Source organism: Castanea sativa, chromosome 11, assembly GCF_040712315.1.
Source record: "Castanea sativa cultivar Marrone di Chiusa Pesio chromosome 11, ASM4071231v1".
NCBI lineage: Eukaryota > Viridiplantae > Streptophyta > Magnoliopsida > Fagales > Fagaceae > Castanea > Castanea sativa.
Window position 1 is genome coordinate 14795950 of NC_134023.1, and position 19187 is coordinate 14815136.

Consider the following 19187-nt stretch of genomic DNA (forward strand, 5'->3'; position numbering starts at 1 on the left):
CTACACTGAATTAATGCACTTGACACGAAAATTAAAAAATTTAGATTAAATGGGACACATACTGACCCCTTCTATATTACTGTCTGTCAATATCGTACTCCGAGCCCTAGCATAGCCAATTGTAAAAATGTAAGTCATTTTTATGAGGAGGGAGGACACATGTATTATGATTTAGACTGTCTAAATAAATATGAGTTTCTTAATGTGATACTTGTTACCATATACATGGTATCTATTCTCTAAGTCTGGGGACAATTCCTGAGATCTTGAGCATAGAGCACTACCCAACAAGATATACAACTATTGGTGGAGGAGTAACAACATGTATCAATTGGGGATCAACCTTTTTGATTCATGTGATTCCTAAAAAGTTGGTGACAAACATAAGCATTTGCGTATGTTTAAACATTACTATATATTTGCAGTTATGTTTAAACATAATCATATTATCTAATTAACTCCAAAATATTTTTTCTCTAATTCTAATGCTTAAAATTTGTTATATATAATATAAAACACCATTATTCAAAACTGTTAAATTCTAATCCAAAATCTAATTATTTAATTATTGCTGCAATTTAATTCTTTAATTTTGAGGACTAAGTGCATTTTCACTTGTTGTTATATTCACTAAGTTTATTGGCATAATGTTTGGTCTTCTTGTGGCACTAAGACTTGGGAAGAAAATGTTGTTGCTATTTTCATTGTCTCCATTATGCTTGCAATAGTACTTTATATGGAATAGAGTTAGATACATCATTAGGTTTTTTTATGCTTTATTTAGATTGAACTCTTCATTTCACTGAATTAACGCACTTGACACAAAAATAAAAAAACTTAGATTAGATGGGACACATGTTGACCCTTTCTATATTACTGTTTGTCAATATCGTACTCCGCGCCCCTGTATAGCCAATTCTACATACGTAAGTCATTTTTATGAGGAGGGAGGACACGTGTATTACGATATGGGCTATCTAAATAAATATGAGTTTCTTAATGTGATACTTGTTACCATGTACATTGGATCTTGAGCATAGAGCACTACCCAACAAGATATACAGTCGTGGGTGGAGGAGTAACAACATGTATCAATTGGGGATCAACTTTTTTGATTTGCGCGATTCCCAAAAAAGTTGGTGACAAACATAAGCATTTGTGTATCTTTAAACATAATTATATTACCATTTTATCCGGTAACTTGTTGAAGATAAGTTGGTAATGTTTGAGAAGATTTGTGGATCTAAGAACCCGACAGACATGTTAACTAAGGGTGTCACTATTGAGAAGCTGAAGTTGGTTGCAGCTACAGTTGGCCTTTTAGCTTGAGGACAGGAGGATGAGTTGCAGGGGGTGAGGGATTTTTTTTTGGAAGATAGCAGCTAATGTTGGTGATTGAACTAGTCTCCAAGTGGGAGATTTGTTGGGTTTTGTGGAGCCTAGTTGTGTTTGATCCAGTTGATGACCTGACCCAAATAATGTTGTGTGGTTTTTTTAATGGGAGATTTTCTGAGACTTAGTCCATGGAGCGAAGGTTTAGGCCGACAAGCCCAAGCCGGAGCTCCCAGGAAATTTTTTTTGGCCCGTTTGTGGTCCATTGTGAATTTTGTGCATAGAATATAGAAAAACGTTATTTTGGTGATTAGAGTTTTTTTGTTGTGGTTTTGTGAGAGAGAAAAAAAACTGTAACTGCACTTTATAATTTTCCCTGATAATAGTGGAATCCTTGCAACTCTGTGAACGTAAACAAATTGCCGAACCACGTAAATACTGTCTTGTGCGTGTGATTAATTTTTCTTTGGTGTGTGTTTTCTCTATTTTTTGTTTCTCACAGGTTGGGAATTCGTGGCAATTCCCTACAACTAGTATCAGAGCCTAACGTTAGGTTTTAGTGGGAGCAATGGTAGAGGAAGTAGGAAAGGCGTTTGGAATAGAAAAGTTTGATGGCACAGACTCTGTGTATTGGAGGATGCAGATTGAAGATTATCTCTATGTGAAGAAATTGCATCTGCCTCTTTTGGGGACAAAACCTGCGACTATGAAGGATGAAGAATGGGCTCTTCTTGACAGACAGGTACTGGGAGTTATTAGGTTAACGCTGTCTAGGTCTGTTGGGTTACACGTGTGAGTAAAGTTCCACATTGAATAGAGATGAGAAGAATAAGTAATTAATATAATATAATTGAGCACATACCCATTGGGTTTAGGCCTTTTGGGTTAAAGTGTGTCTCTATATGTTACATTAATTACTCAAGGAAGCTCTCCAAAGTGTTTATCCCTCCAACAAATGGTATCAAAGCCCATGGTGGTGTGCGGCAAAAGTGGTGAGGTGTTCATGGTCCCCACTCAGCGGGGACAGAGAAAGCCTAAATGGCCCACACACAAAGATCCTAGAGAAGAAAAAAAAAAAAGCCCAACAAAGGAATATTGCTAATGGTGCTAAATAATGATGTGATGCGAGGTTCCTATGGATATGGACGTGCGGAGTTCCCATGGATATGCGTGCGGGGTTGACACGAGGTTCTCATAGATGGCGTACGAGAGACCCATGGATGATGCGTTGATGAAGTGAAAAGCCCATTAGGCAAGGGGGAGTGAGTAGTACTTGTTCATGGCCCACAGAGAGGTCTTGAAAACCATAGAGAGGCAGATTCACACGTGAGGGGGAGATTGTTGGGTTACATGTGTGAGTGAAATCCTACATTGAATAAAGATGAGAAGAATGAGTAGTTAATATAACATAATTGAGCATATACCCATTAGGTTTAGGCATTTTGAGTTATAACGTGTCTCTATATGTTATATTAATTACTCAAGGAAGCTCCTCAAAGTGTTTATGCTCCCGACATGCTGCCTGATGATGGTATGGTGTTATGTTTTCCTCCGTGATTTGATAATTTGGGAGAACATTTGAATAGGAAATGTGCCTGTTATAGGCCAGAAAAGGAAGAGGGTTACATGTTATGATAACCATATATGTGAGAGAGCAGCACATCAAACTTTGAAGTGCCCTGCTTCTACCGTACCTGCTGTTGGAGCATGACTGTATATTCCACCATACCTGCTGTTGGAGCTTAAATGTATATTCTTACAATATCTGATAGAGTATTCCTCATATGCTATCTAAACTAGGCTTTGAATTGTACATGATTACAATTTTAGGTAGAGTATTCTTTATATGATTAGTGTACTAGGCAGTAGGCATGCACAGAATTGTACTTATTCTTGAACATTTTCAAGTATATTATATAACCCAATTTTGCTATAGCAAGGTTGTGCCATTTCCTTACAATTTATTTTCTTGTTTCTCTTTCATTTTGTGTTGTTGTTTGACAGCTAAGATTTGTGATATTTGACGTACCTTGCTAGTTAAACCTCTTTTTCGGAAAGTGTCAATTCTAACCACTGCACATTGCATGTTCTGACTTGTAATTTCCTTGTATCAGCAGGGAATTCATCTCACAATGGAATTTGAAAGTTGTGTTGTAATTTGTAAAATTAATGGGTATTTTTCTCTCTATTGCTTTAGTATCAGCAATTTGAATCTGGTGGATTTGTGTTCCACGTTTGATATCTATCTGAATTTGTTTCTCATCTGTTTTTTGTTGTGTACTCCTATGAGCGGAGGATTTGTATGGCAATTTTCTTGGCAATTTTCTATGGAAACTCGTATGGCAATTTTCTTGTTTGGAAACTCATATGGAAATTTTCTTGTATGGCTTTCACGAATAAAGTTTCCATAGGAGTACTTGCTTTTTAATGAATTTCTGTCTTCTTTTCATCTATTTTTATTGTGTAATCCTATCCTATCATATTTCTTCCATTTCTAGTAACATGACTTAAATGCTGAACACGGTTTGGGTTTGGTTTGTATTTAATGTGAAAAAGTCGATTACTTGTTGCCAAAAACTTCATTTTTTGACTCCTTGAGATGGTTTACCAACTTAGCTAGTTATACCTAATTTAGGAAAGTGCTAATCAAACAAACACGCTTTGCATGCATGCGCTGTTTTTTAAGGATTTGCAAGTAAGATCTCTGTTGTGAGTTGCTATATTGGTAGATTAGGAGCTCTAGCATATTAAAATAAAAAAGAAGGAAAGAAAAAAACCAGAGAGCTAGAGAGAGTTAGGAGGAACTGTTTTCTCATTCTTAATTCAGAATCTTGCAAAATAGTTCTCTTCACCAAATTAGTAATTAGGAACAAATCCTGTGTTACAATGAACCATAACATGTGTATATATAGCAGACTAAACCCTAAACTAATAGACTTCTAGTACAAGTAGGAAACTTGGCTTGCACACAAAGTAGACTTAGGCTTGGGCTTATGCTAATGGGCTAATATATCTCTAACACCCCCTCTCAAATTCAAGGTGGAAGCTTGATGAAACCTTGAGATTTGATAAGGTTGAGAAGATCCCTTGAATGAAGTTTGGCTCTGTGACGGTGGTTTGAAGAAGACAATGGTCTTGCAGTGTTGATGCGACTTCTATCGGTGGCATGACTATACCGGAGAGATTTGACAGCAGCAGTAGAAAGCCAAAGAAGATGAACGCAGCGAAGGAACACTGAGGAAAACAAAGATTGCTCTTAATACACCGTAAGGACAGAAAACCATGGCCGTAGGAAGGCAGCTCTGATACCATGTTAAATATTAGCATTGATACACCATGTTGAATATGCAATTATGGATGCGGAAGCGAAAGCATAAAATATAGAACACAATAATACAAGAGAATTACGTGGTTCAGCCTAACGGCCTACATCCACGGAGGAAACCCTAAAGGGCTACATCAATAATATATTTGAGTGTAAAACAAATCCTGTGTTACAATGAACCATAACATGTGTATATATAACAGACTAAACCCTAAACTAATAGACTTCTAGTACAAGTAGGAAACTTGGCTTGCACACAAAGTAGACTTAGGCTTGGGCTTATGCTAATGGGCTAATATATCTCTAACACTATGGAAACTTCCTCTTTTTTTTTTAAATTTTTTTTTAAATATGTAGAGCTCTAGCATTACTTTTGTGAACCTTACTCTGAAGTTTTTGCCAGAATGCTAGATAATGGTGAGCTACTTTCCGATGCTACTAACAATTTTTGGTAGTTTATTAATTTTTCTATCTCTTGTTTTGTGATTGCATGTTCTGCAGATTGGAAGTACACTCATTCATACCGCTTTATGATGCTAATTGAACCAAAATAGCAATACTCTACTTTCAGCATGTTTCGTTGTTGGGAAGCCTATATTTATCTAGAGAAGCACGTTTAACTTGCTCTTATATTGAGTTTTCCAGAGGCCTCTTCCCATGAAGATGGGATGAAAGATCTTGGCTTTCTTCTGGTTTGATTGAACATTCATTCATGAACCCTTTAAAGCTCTCTGATTTTCAGCGATAATATATTGCTCGTTTAATATCTCAGCTAATTCCACAATACTCTTACTCTTATACAACTTTATTTGATGCCTCATCTGGGAGCTTGGAAGTCAAATGCTACTTTGTAGAAAACCCTTGGCCTAGTGTTGTTCCTGTAACTTCAATGTTGTTTTGCAAAGCATTCTATTTAATTTTTTATGTCCTTGTGGTCATTCTTTCCTAATTGGCTAGTGAGTCATTTTGAAACTGATTTTTGTGATTTTTATATACATTTTCTTTTAGATTAAGACACATTATATCATATCTCAATTTCATATGCATTGCAATTTAATGTACTATTTGCCATCATATTGATAATTTGGCACCTGTCCCTCCATTTGTATGTGCAGTATAGAATGTCCTAAAATGGATGAGTATGTAGACGCTGACTTCTTGCTACACATTGTTAGGACATATGTGAAAATTGTATGAACATATGTCATTTAGAATTGGCTAATCCTTTGACAAAATGCACTTTACTTGTAATTGGGTAAATCTAGGATGATTTAAATCTTCAAACAACATATTGTTCAAGTCAAGCGTTAAAGCTATGCAAATTTGTTCAAGAAACAAGTGAAGAAGTGTTGTATTTCAAAGGTCAACAAATAGCTCAACAGATTATATCTATTGAGGTTTAAAAAGGAATTTTAGCCCGATGTTTGACAGCACCTCGACGGAATCTCGATAGATCCTCGATCCATCGAGATGCGTTTTCTTTAAATAGATCCAACGCGAAATCAGATTCATTTCTCTTCGACTTCTCTTGACAGAAACTATCTTTTCACCTCCCAAACTTTCTCTTTTCACTCTAAACCTCAAACCCACTTGAATTTTGAACTAATCCTTGGATTTCCCCTCTGGTAAGCTTCTCTATTCTTTCATTCTTCATTCATGTCACGCATTTAGACCTAGGTTTTGGGTTTTTGTGTTATTTTTGGTGTTTTTGAAAATTGATGAGTATTTTGTGAAATTTTTGGATTGGGTTTTGCTTATATGCTCATGCATTGCATTACATTTGCATTTTCACAATGTTTCATGCATTTTAAATGTGTGTTTCTATGTTGGAACCTTGTGTGCTGTTAGGATTGGATTAGGATGAGCCCATAATGTAATTTTTGTTGCACGTCACATCTCATGCATTGTTCATGCATACGTACCTTTTCTTTTCCATATTTTGGTGCTCTATGTTAATGGTGTTCTTTTGCTTTTCTCCTCTCTCTCTTTCTCTCTCTCTCTCTCTTGGATAGTCTGCGCATGGCACCCAAGCGTAAAACTACTCCGTCTCGAAACCTTCTTCGTTCCGGGGCATCATCTTCTAATCCTACAGCTCTTCATGTCAGGTTCCGTGATGAGAAGGCCCATAAGGACTTCTTAGAGAACTTCTCCAAACGTGGCATTCATTTAGAACTCCACATTATCTTATCGGACTTCTCCGATACTACTCTACCGATTGTCATTCATAGGCGAGGTTGGGAATTTTATGTGAGATACCCGTGAGTTGTCCCTCCGTGATCATACAGGAATTCTACTCCAATATGCATGGTTTTGATTCTTCAGTACCTCAGTTTGTTACTTTTGTTTGAGGTACTCGTTTGGTAGTTACTTTGGAGCTTATCTCCGAAGTGCTACATGTTCTGAGAGAATCGCATCCTGATTACCTTGGATGTCCACGTTTGAGGACTGTGTTCAAAGACAAACTTCTGTCTCTCTTTTGTGAGACACCTTCTTCATGGGGTGAGCGTCAAAACATCTCATGCTCAGGCTTTGCAAAAGGTCCAAGGTTCCTGAATATGGTGATGACATTTGTTCTATATCCCTTGTCTCACTATAATTCTATTACTGAGCCTCATGCTTGCTTTTTGTTGTCCCTCATTGAGGACCTTACTATAAACTTTCCCTTTCATTTCTCTCCCTTATAGATGTCTATAAATATACGACCTGTGATAAGCTTATCTTTCCTTCTGCTATCACGAGGATCTTTCGCCACTCCTTGTCTCTTATCCTGAGTCTACTCATTTCACCCTTATGGGTGCCTTGAGCGCGGCGTTTGTTAGACAGAGCGAAGCCCAGCTTCGACTGAAGCAGCCGCGGACTGAGATGGCATTTCTTCCAGCCTTTTTCACTCTATCCACCTCCGCTCCTTCTTCTTCCGTGGGTGGTGTGACGCTCGATGCGATCATGGCACAGCTTCAACACATGGATGCTCGCCTTGACACTCTCACTGATGAGATGAGTCAGGTAGCTACCCATGTCGGTTGTATTGCATGATGTCAGGCTCGCCTTGGTGGCTTTGTTGCTTCTCCCTCTCCATCTCCACAGGCTTTAGAGGACAAGGATAATGATGATGGCTCCGGTGATGATGAGGATGAGGAGGCTAGCTCTTCTAGTGATGAAGAGATGACTGTTTCTCAGTGACTTGCCCTTTGTCATTCGTGATATAAAGGGGGAGTAGTTTTAGGCATGAGAGTAGTCATGTACTTAGGAGAAGAGTTAGCATAGGGCCTTTTTGTTAAGGGGAGTGTTTTTTTTTTTTAGGGATGTAGTGAGGTTTTATGTATTTTTTTTTCCTTTTCTGTTTAGATACATTATCTTTTTGTACATTGGTCTTCTGACCACTTAGTGGTACCAAACTTTGTACTTATCTTTGATAAATAAATAAATAAATAAATAAATAAATAAATATATATATATATATATATATATATATATATATATATATATATAATGATGATGATGATGATGATGATGATGATGATGATGATGATGATGATGTTGTTATCCCTTTCACCTATCTCTCTATATATGTTTTATTTCTTTTCTCTCTTTATACACATGTTTCTTGTGTATGCAATTTTTTAGTTTTGTTTCATACTAAGATGCCTTGACAAGTTTTATTTAAAGTGTTTCAGAAAGACAGGTTGTCAAAATCTATCATGCCATGAACTCTCATCTTGTAAAGTTTTTCAAGAGTTTGTGTTAGGATTAGATTTTATTGTATTCAACAAGTGAGTATAAGTTAAGTGATTTATGACTTCTCTCATATCTCATTTGTTTGTTGTGGTTTTATCACGGAATGCCAAAGGGAGAGATTGTTAGGACATATGCAAAAATTGATATGAACATACGTCATTTAGAATTGGCTAATCCTTTGACATAATGCACTTTACTTACAATTGGATAGATCTAGGATGGTTTAAGTCTTCAAGCAACATATTGTTCAAGTTAAGAGTTAAAACCATGCAAATCTGTTCAAGAAACAAGTGAAGAGGTGCTGTATTTTAAAGCTCGACAGATTATATCTATTGAGGTTTAAAAGGGAATTTTAGCCCAATGCTCGATAGCAACTCAACAGATAACCTATTTGTCGAGATTTACAAAATTCAAATTTCCAGATCTGTATTTCATGCATATCCAAGCTATTTGTGTAGGGTTTCTTTTCTCACAACCCTAGACATATATAAGGATTATTTTAAGGGCCGTCTAAGGTGATGCAAGTTGATGCAAAGTGATTTTTCACTTAAATTGTGACCGGAGACAATTTGCCCTAATTCATTTTTCTCTTGAAGAAGCTGCTGCATTTGTACGTCGTAGGGTTTTGTAACCAAGGAGCTTCTTGATCTTCATCGTGTGGATGAACTGAAGACCCTTGCAGTCAACATCTTTCTTAAGTTGGTGTGTAAGCCGCGTACTAGGATCCGCGCATTGATTGGTTAGATACGTACTGGGAGCCGTGCATTGAAAGGAGAGATTGTCACTACATTAAAAGTCTAATTGTGTATTGGGGTAAGGATTCAACTGTAGGTTTGTATAAGGTACTAGGATTCCTTTACTTGTAACCGCTTGTTTTGATAATAATGGATTCTTGAGAGTGGTGACCTTAAATTCATTTGGTGGGGTTTTGCCTTGGTGGTTTTCCTCATTCGTAAACAAATCACCCGTGTCAAATTTAATTTCACTGCATTTAATTATTTGGTGATTTGTTTGTGCTACCACGCGTGTTGCATGTTAAATTGACTTAATTAATTTACTTGACTAATTAATTGATTAAGTTACCAAATGGGTCAATACATTCTTGGCCTATCACACATGTCATCCAAAAAATCTTCTTTGCCTCCAGACTTCTTGACTTTACAGCTTGCTTATAAATTTATGAACTTTCATTGCCCCATCCTTCGTGTAATATACTTTAAGTTCATTGGCATCTTATCAAAATTTCAAGAATCACTTATATTTTTTAAAACTAAAAAGACCTCCTTTGACTTGTATTTATGGCAATAAAAAAAGTTTAAAGGTATTGAGGCTTATCAAGCCCGAGAATGTTTAGCTTGTGAATGAGTACTGATACTAATATGGGTAAAATAATGATTTTCGGGTTTTTACCAACCATTGGCACAACTCAGAAATACTTGATAGCTTTTTGAAGTCCGGATGCTGAATTACATTGTGCTCATAATGATCAACTTTTGCCTTTAAAAGTGTCATTTCTTGATCTGTGAAGTCTTTTCAGATAAAACTTGCTTACTAACAATAAAATGTTTATACTTCTAAAAGACTCACATGCCTCTTTAGGATCAAGAGCTGAACTAAGATTAAGCAATTCCACTGCATGCTTACTAAATAAAGACTTTGGTCTCACAAAATAGTCACTTACCAAAGACTTTGGTCTCACAAATTCACAATCACAGTACTCACGTCCCAGTGGTCCCACTCTATGGATCCGTTTGGTTGGAAGGGTGGAAAAGTGGGAGGATAGAAAATGGTGAGAGGATGGAAAAGTGAGAGGATAGAAAAGATTTTATTTTCCGTCATTTTTTGTTTGGCTGGGAGTGGAAAAGTGAAGGGATGGAAAAAATGAGTTTGAAGAAATTTACTCATGTACCTTTGTTAAAGAATGATGCCCAATTAAAACAAAAAAGTGACAAATAACCACACAAAATAGAGCAATCACTTAAATTTATTATAAAAATAAAAATCGTCCCAAAAAAAATCACGTCTATTTAAAAAAAAAAGCAACTATCATGCCCAAGCCTTAGAAAATCAAAAGAAAAAAAAAAGAAAAGAAAAAAAGGAGGCAACATTAATGCCCAAAAAAGAAAAAAGAAAAAAAAGAGGCAATTGGCATCGCTATTGCCCAGAAAAAGAAAAAAAAGGGGGGGGGGGGGCAACCAGGGAAGAAGGAGAAAAAAAGAGGCAACTGACAATGTTATTGCCTAGGATTAAAAAAAGGGGGCAACGTTACTGCCCAAGAAAAAAAAAGAAAATGCAACTTGAAGAAGCCCAGGTGCACATGGGGCATTTTTATCAATCAAGAAAAAATTCATCTCTACTCAGTTTTCTCTCCTATTTAGAGAGAAAACATTTTGGTGGGCCTAGGGAGAAAATATTTGGGTCCCACAATTTATCTTCCTTTCTCCCTACCTAACCAAACACACTCCAAAAAAGTTTTCTTTCTTATTTTCTTTCCAAAATTTTCCATGCACCCTATTTCACCTCTAAACAAACACACCCTATGACTTTATAAATAAAACCACAAAAAAAAAAAAAGTTACAAACACAGGTCCACACAAAAAGTCACAATTACACAGTACAAAGCCATAAACTACAGTCCACACAACACACCACAATCACAGTCCATAAAAAGTCACAAACACAACACACCACCGTTCATAAAAAAACGTAGAGGGCAAAGGGCCAAAGGCAGAGCAATATAGCAAAGACAAAAAAACACAAATATGAACTTGAGAGAGGAGAGAAATTTTGCAGATTTACTATACGTTAGCCAATTCAACTCATGTGTGAGGGTGAACAGCAGCAGATGTAGATCAAGGACCTGACAAGCAGCAGTAGCAAGAACACCGAATCTGATTAGAGGAAAAGAACAGCAACAGGCTAGCAGTGACGGAGGCGTTGAGGTTAAGTGGAGGAAGAGTGAGGTTAGGGTAAAAATTTGGGGATTGTAATTTGGGTTTTTAGTCTATATTTATTTTTTATTTTGTAGTTAATTTTAGTTTGTCCAAAGGTTATTGATGTCATACTTTAAACAATTTAATTTGTTTAAACTAAAAGATTTTCCTATTATTCTTGAGTTAAAGGGGCATGGATTTTATTTGATTTATTCATTTATTTTTCTTGTGGGTCAATATCTAAATATTTCAGAGAAGAAGAGCCAAAAATATATATTTATTTAAGGACAAATCTTAATTTTTCAGGTTATATATGTATACAGTTTTTTTTTTAAAAAAAAATTTAGGGGGGGGGGGGGGGGTAGGCTAAAAGGAAAAGGATGAGGTTGGGATTCAGAGGCACAACATTGTATATGGCACCTGAATGTTTGATTGAGAGTGTGCAAGTGCCTCCCTTTCCCATTTGGGGTTTGGGTTGTCTTGTTTGTAAGATTTTGACTGGGAAATCTCCTTGGGATAGGGTTAGAGTTGGACATACTGGATTTGTTCGATCTTATTGCTGATGAGTAAGAATTGCCTCAAGTTGGAGCTTTTGTATATTCTTGATGTAGAATATTGGCTTGAATTAGGAGTTCGACTCCTTGTTGGATATGGATAATAAAGGAATTGTATTCTTTTGGGTTAGTATTGTTTGAAGTTATCAAGCTCTATTAGAAGTCTTGTCTACCACTTGATTTTGAGTACTATTTGGAAAAGGAGTGATTCTCCTTTTGTGTGTGGAAAAGAAGTCTACTCCTTCTTGATTTTGGATATGCTAGTCAACTCAAGTCTCCTATATAAGCATAGTGCTGCCATGGAAAATCGGAGAGTGTGTGTGCGAAAAAGAGGCTTTCTCTTGTTTGGTTATTTGATATTTTTGGGTTGCAATTTGGAATAGTGAGAGAGGTTTGCTACTGCTTGGTTTTGGTTCTACGGTTTCGTGATTTGCTCTCTCTTGGTGTGTTGCAACTTTTGGATTTGATTTGTGGCTCTCTTTTTGGTTTGTGCGCAATTTGCATTTGGTATTTGGTATTTTTGAACATTTGGTTCTATGGTTTTGTATTGGTGAGAGAGAGCTATTTGGCTGTATTTGGGATTTGGGTTTGTGAGAACGCCTTTACACCAATTTGTATTATCCCAAATTTGTTATAGTGAAATTTGTTTGTCGTTTGTGGATTTAGGCTATTTCCAAACCACGTAATTCTTGGTGTTTTGTGTCTATTTTCTTCGTTCCTATTGTTAGTTTGGAGATCTTTCTCAAGTCTAAAATATTTTCACAATCAATCTTTGTAATTTGAGCTTCGGCTATTTTTCAACACTTGATTCTACTACCATACCTGTTGTTGGAGCCTAATTTTATATTGTTTCAGTATCTGATAGAGTTAGTATCAATCTCAGATTAACATGGTGGGATGTTGTCAATGACCCCACTGGATCCCAAGTTTCTACCTTTGACAAGTTAAACTATGCATTTGGTGACATAAGATGAAATTGGTAATCTCTAGTTATAAGTAGTAATTATGGTCTATGCAATTGTTCTAATGTCCATATATAGTGGTTTTAGGTTCATAATTCATTCAGAAATTTTCTCCAAATAAATAGGATTGGAAATGGGCTTTATGAGCTTTTGCAATAATATACTTAACATTTTGGACAGAATGCCAAATAATTAGGGGTGTGCATGGGTTGGGTTGGGTCGGGTTAAGGGAATATTTTGACCCAACTCACCATAGTGGGTTAAAAATAATTCAACCTAACCCAATCCAACCCATCACATAAGTCCAACCTAACCTAACCCAACCCAACTCACATGGGTCGGGTTGAACCCATGGGTTGGATAACTTTTAATATTATTATTAACTTGAGTAGAAAAAAAATATAAATATAAATATATTAAAAAAAAATCCAAAGATTAGTATCAATGTAACTCTTTAAAGGCATACAACACTAATGACTAAACAATGATAGTAATTTACTAGGGTTTGTGTGAACTAATTGGTTTTTATATAGGATAGGAAGAGCTAGTTATTTTAAAAAATTTATTAATTATATAATATGTTTTAAATATATATATATATATATATATATATATATATATATATTAAATATATGGGTGAGTCGGGTTGAGTTTGGCAGGTTTGGAATTTTATGACCTGAATCCATCTCGACCCGCTATCAAAAAATATTTTGTAACCCAACCCAACCCACCAAGCCCTAAAAACCAATCCAAGCCGGCAGGTTGGGTTGGGTTGGGTTGGGTCGATTTTGGTAGGTTGGTGGGTTTGCCGCACACCCCTACAAATAATGGTGAGCTACTTTTTAATCCTACTTTCTTGGATAATTTTGGCAGTTTATCACACAATTTATTGGTTTGAAATTTCCTATTTTGCAAATTTCTGATCATAGTATGCCCACTCATATTGCTTTATGATGCTTATGACCTATCTTGTTGTTCTTGAAAAGCATGTTTAACTAGCTCTGGTTGAGGTCTCATGAAGCTGGGATGAAATATTTTGGCATAGCGACGTTTTTGAAACGTTGCTATAGGAATTATTATTTGCATAAACGTCATAATAAACCTATTGCGATGGTCCTATAGCAACATTTTTGAATGTCGCAAAAAAATTGCCATGATAGACCATTTGTGTCTACAACGACATTGTTTTTTGTGAAGGTTTACAAACACTACCTAAACCCAATTTTTATTTTGAGTGCATATTGTGGGCGCAAGGGGGGGGGGGTCTTTTGGAGTCACCACCTAGTTTTTGCAATAGTCTAGGAACCATATATATAGCGTCCTTTCAAGGAAGGACTTTTGATCTTACTACCAGAGTATGGTTTCGGAGTTTAGGTATGCTCTTAGGAAGGTGTTAGGCACCCAAGACTGCCCAACCCTAAGGTTGGTTTCCCATCATCCTGTCTTATGTCTTAACCTTATTAAAAACTAATTCAACACTTGTATTCTAGACTCACACACGTACTAACATGCATCTAACATACAAACATGACATCTTTATCCCTAAGCAAGCATACTCATTTATCCACAAAGAAAAAGAGAGCCAAACACACATAAGAAACCCTAATATGCATCTAAACAAAGCAGCAGCCCCAAACATGGTAGCAAGCATATCATCCATAGCAAAAAGAATCATATTATAAACAAGGCATTAACTTCATACACATATACCAAAGGAGGATTGGACAAACAACATGCATGTTCATGTGAATGCATAACTTACCTTGCAACATCTTAGCACCTATGGCATCATGAATGGGCATGTGAATTCATGTTCATGTCATCAAACAAAGAAACAAACAGAAAACCCCAATCTAAGCGTGTTAAAGACACTCAGATGCACAATCGAGATGATTCAAGTTGGGCTGGAAAGTCAACTTAAAGGGCTATAACTTTGTAGTTTACCAAAAGTCCGAATTCTGACTTTAAATGGGCCAAAATTGTCAGTCAAGTGAAGCCTAAAAATCTGGGATTTTCCCCAAACGAGAATTCAACTTGTAATAGGATTCCTTGACCTATTTAAAGGCTCTTTAGGGCAAAATTCAGGGGGGCTAGTGCTAGGGCTGGGGGTTGAACATAGAGAGTGCGGCTACTTCTTTGGTTTTCTTCCATGACAGTTAGTTTTATTTTATTTGTCTAGTTTAATGTTTAGTATTTTATTCTTGTGTTTTATTTTAATTACTATGAGTAGCTAAATTTATAATTAGGGCTGAGGATAAAACCTTGTTAAGGATTATTAGTAATATTTATGTGATTTGATTTTTCCCACAATAATTGTTCTTTAATGATTTAAATTGTTCTTACTTCATATCAATTGACTAAGATGAGATTCTAGATATGAGTTCAATCATGTTTTTCTCATGATTTAGGATTTATCTTAATTAATTAAACGCTTGGTTTATTAATTCTTGATTATAAAATTGGATATCTTTTTTGATTTATCTATCAATGGATACAATTTATGATTTGATTTTTAGAATTGGATATATCTTATGATTTGTTTGGCTATAGATACAATTGATGATTTGAATTTATACTTAAGAAGCGAAGAAGAACATGCTTTTGAATTTTTAAAATAAGGATTTTAATGAGAATATTTTCCATGATAGCAAGATTGATTTCTAGAGTAGCATGTAGTGAGTTGGGAAAAATTCATGATCGTAAATATATGCTGATATGACTTACAAGGTGGATTCCAAAACCTTAATTCCTTTTACTTGATTATTTACATATTTTTATTGCTTTATATCTTTTTCTTAGTTTAACTATTTGCATAATTTGATTATTTGCTTAGTTCATTTAATTTCAAAACAACTAAATTTTATTAAACTAGATTAGGATTAATTTGGTTAAGATTTAATTAATTTTCCTACGTTTATTCAAGTCCTTGTGGGTTCGATCTCGTTCTTGTCAAACTATACTTCGGTACGGTTCGTACACTTGTGAGTATTTTAAAATTTCATAACAAGTTTTTGGCCCTGTTGCCGGGGACTTGGTTAGGAAAATAAATTAGGTCTTAATTGAATTTTTTTCTTCTACTAGTTGTAGTTAAATTTTAAAAAAAAAAAAAAAAAAAAATCTTTGTGCATGGTGTATGAGAACTTGGATACGTGATAAAGAAAATCATCTTGTTAGTTTTGATTATTCATCCACAATGGGAGAAACAGGAGATGATTCAAAAACTCTTAGGGAGTTGTTCTCACCCATAACCACCAACCCTCCATCTTGCATAGTATTGCCTGCAACCACTACTACACATTTTGAGTTAAAACCACAAATAATCCATCTTCTTCCTACTTTTCATGGATTGGATAGAGAAGATCCTTATATGCATGTGAAGGATTTTCTTGAGATTTGTGCTACTAGTAAGTTCCAAAATTTCACTGATGACTCTGTTTGCTTGCGTTTATTCCCTTTTTCCTTGAAGGATAAGGCAAAAGCATGGCTTAATTCTTTGTCACCTGGATCTATCACTTCATGGGAACTATTGGTCACTGAATTCCTCTCTAAATTTTTCCCAATGGCCAAGACTAATGCTTTGAGGAGAGAAATTGCAGATTTTATTAGGATGAACAAGAGAAATTTTATGAGAGTTGGGAGAGATTTAAGGACTTGATCTTAAAGTGTCCTCATCATGGTTTTGAAACATGGAGACTAGTACAATATTTTTATAATGGTTTGACTCAGACAAATTGTAACATGATTGAGTCCATGAATGGTGGTGGATTTTTGAGTCTTGTAGATGATGAGGCATACAAATTTCTTGAGAATTTGTCAGGAAGTTCACAACAATGAAATTTTTCCAATCGTAAAGAGAGATCTGCCCCTACAATTAAGAAAGGAGGATAGTATGAAGTCAGTGAAGATTTAGACATAAGGTTGAAGCTTTAGTTTTAGGTAGAGGGATGAATTCTGTCAATCAAGTTCAAAGTGAAACATGCTCTATTTGTGCGAGTCCTATGCATTCAACACAAATGTGTCCTTCCGCAGTTGGTTACCCTGATTTTTATACTGAGCAAGCAAATGCACTGAATGATTATGGAAAACCATTTGCTAGTCCATTTTTAGAGACATACAATCCAAATTGGAGAAACCATCCTAATTTCTCATGGAGGCAAAATCAGCCTCCCACAAATGTAGGTGGACAACAAGTGCATCAACAAAGTCAATTTCATCCACCTACTCAAGTATATCCTTCCATTCCTCAATCAACACCTCAATTTGTAGCACCACCAAGACAACAATCATCTTTGGAGGAGCCTCTTAAAACTTTCATGCAATCAACTAGTCAAGCCATTCAAGAGATGAAAAGTTCCGCCCATTTGAATACTCAAGCTATTTTTAAGTTGGAAAATCAAGTTGGCCAGTTAGCAACCCAAGTTGGAGATAGGGAAAAAGGAAAGTTTCCTAGACAACCTATACCTAACCCAAGGACAAGAACATGTTCATCAATGGTTCTTCTAGTTCTACTCATGGACAAGAACATGTTCAATCTATTACTACCCTTAGGTCTGGTATGCAAGTTGGTAATCAAGTGAAAATGCTAGAAGTGGAGGATGATGAAAATATTTTATTAAAGGAAAAAGGTACTCATAGTTCACACGATGATCATGGAGGAAAGAAGGACAACCTACCCACCACTCCAATTCAGGATCTTAGTTCCCCCTTGATAAGAGGTTTCTTCCTAAAGCTCCATTTCCTCAAATGTTAATCAGTCCTCAGAAAAGTGCACAATTTGGAGACATTTTAGAGGTTTTTAAGCAAGTGCAAATAAACATTCCATTTCTTAATGCAATTCAGCAAGTTCCTGCTTATGCCAAGTTTCTAAAAGATCTCGTGACAATGAAAAGAAAGACAAATGTCCCTAAAAAGGCATTTTTGACCGAGCAAGTAAGTTCAATCATTCAAAATAAATATCTAGTGAAATGTAAGGACCCAGGATCTCCTACAATTTCATGCAAGATTGGGGATCGTCTCATTGAGCAAGCTTTGCTAGATTTGGGGCAAGTGTGAACCTAATACCATATTCAGTTTATTTGCAGCTAGGTTTGGGGGAGTTAAAACCAACAACCATGACACTTCAATTAGCTGATAGGTCTGTGAAAATCCCTAGGGGTATTGTTGAGGATGTGTTGATTAAGGTGGATGCATTTTATTTTCCTATTGATTTTGTTGTGTTAAACACTGAGCCTACTCTAAATGTCAATACACAAATTCATGTCATTTTGGGTCGCCCTTTCTTAGCCACATCCAATGCTTTGATCAATTGTCGAAGTGGTGTGATGAGATTTCTTTTGGAAATATGACTGTTGAGCTTAATATCTTTGACATAAGTAAGCAAGTACTAGATAATGAGAATATATGTGAGGTTAACATGATTGGGAACCTAGTCCATAATACTCTCATACAATCAAGTTGTGAGGATCCCCTAAAGGATTGCTTAACCCTTTTTTATTGCAATTTGGATATTGAAAAATCAATTGAGGAAGTCAATGCGTTGTTGGATTCTGTTCTTCTCTTAAGTACTAATAGCTGGCAGCCAAAAGTGGTCCCTTTTCCACTTTCTTCATCCCCACTCCCATCTATTGTAGAACCACCAAAGTTGGATAACTTTTGGGAACACCACTTGATAAGTATACCTCAAGAACACAAGGAAGCTATAGGTTGAAAAATTGCTGATATTAAGAGTATTAGTTCTTCTATGGTTATGCAAAGAATTCACTTGGAAGACACTATAAAAGCTTCCCAACATGTTTTTGATCCAGGTAAGTTACAATCTCATTGGACTAGTCCATTCATAATATGCATTATTTATCTCCATGGTGTTATGGAGGGTTGGATGGTCCTGTTTATCAAGATTGATCTCTAGTTGTGTTGAATCTTTTTGCACAAAAAAAAAAAAAAACTTTTTCTTGTTTATTTTCTGTTTTTATATTAATATTTGTGTTTATTTTCTTGTTTAGTGTTATTCTCTTTTGTTCTAGTTGGTATTTGGTAGAAATTAAAATTTATAACAATCAGCTTGATCAAGGTATGTCTCTTTCTTCTCCTTACCTTACTTGTTTCTACTTGGTTCTCATGTTGCATATTAATATTTTGCTCTCTTTTTCTTCAAGAAATATATTTGAGAGTATCATTTTTAACATTGAGGACAATGTTTGGTTTAGGTTTGGGGGGGATGTACATAGATTTCTATCTTTTTGTTTTGTTTTGTTTATTTGTGTTAAAAAAAAAAAAAAAATCGTTTGCCTAGCTTGAGGTTTATGTTTTGAGTTTGTTATACTACTCCTGCTTAAAGAATTTCATT

At 35.7% G+C, this 19187-nt stretch overlaps 1 protein-coding gene and 1 non-coding gene across 2 annotated transcripts; one reads left to right on the forward strand and one right to left on the reverse strand.

Moving 5' to 3' along the window:
- Nucleotides 1-16413: 16413 nt before the first annotated feature.
- LOC142618136 (small nucleolar RNA R71) lies at nucleotides 16414-16521 on the reverse strand. Its single transcript, XR_012841186.1, has one exon. It is a non-coding gene; the product is annotated as a small nucleolar RNA R71 (small nucleolar RNA).
- A 333-nt stretch (nucleotides 16522-16854) lies between these two features.
- Nucleotides 16855-18186, forward strand: LOC142616121 (uncharacterized). The gene is made up of 3 exons (XM_075789007.1): nucleotides 16855-17394; nucleotides 17681-17770; nucleotides 17923-18186. Exons 1-3 carry the CDS (start codon nucleotides 16855-16857, stop codon nucleotides 18184-18186), a joined length of 894 nt encoding a protein of 297 aa, XP_075645122.1.
- Nucleotides 18187-19187: the final 1001 nt, after the last annotated feature.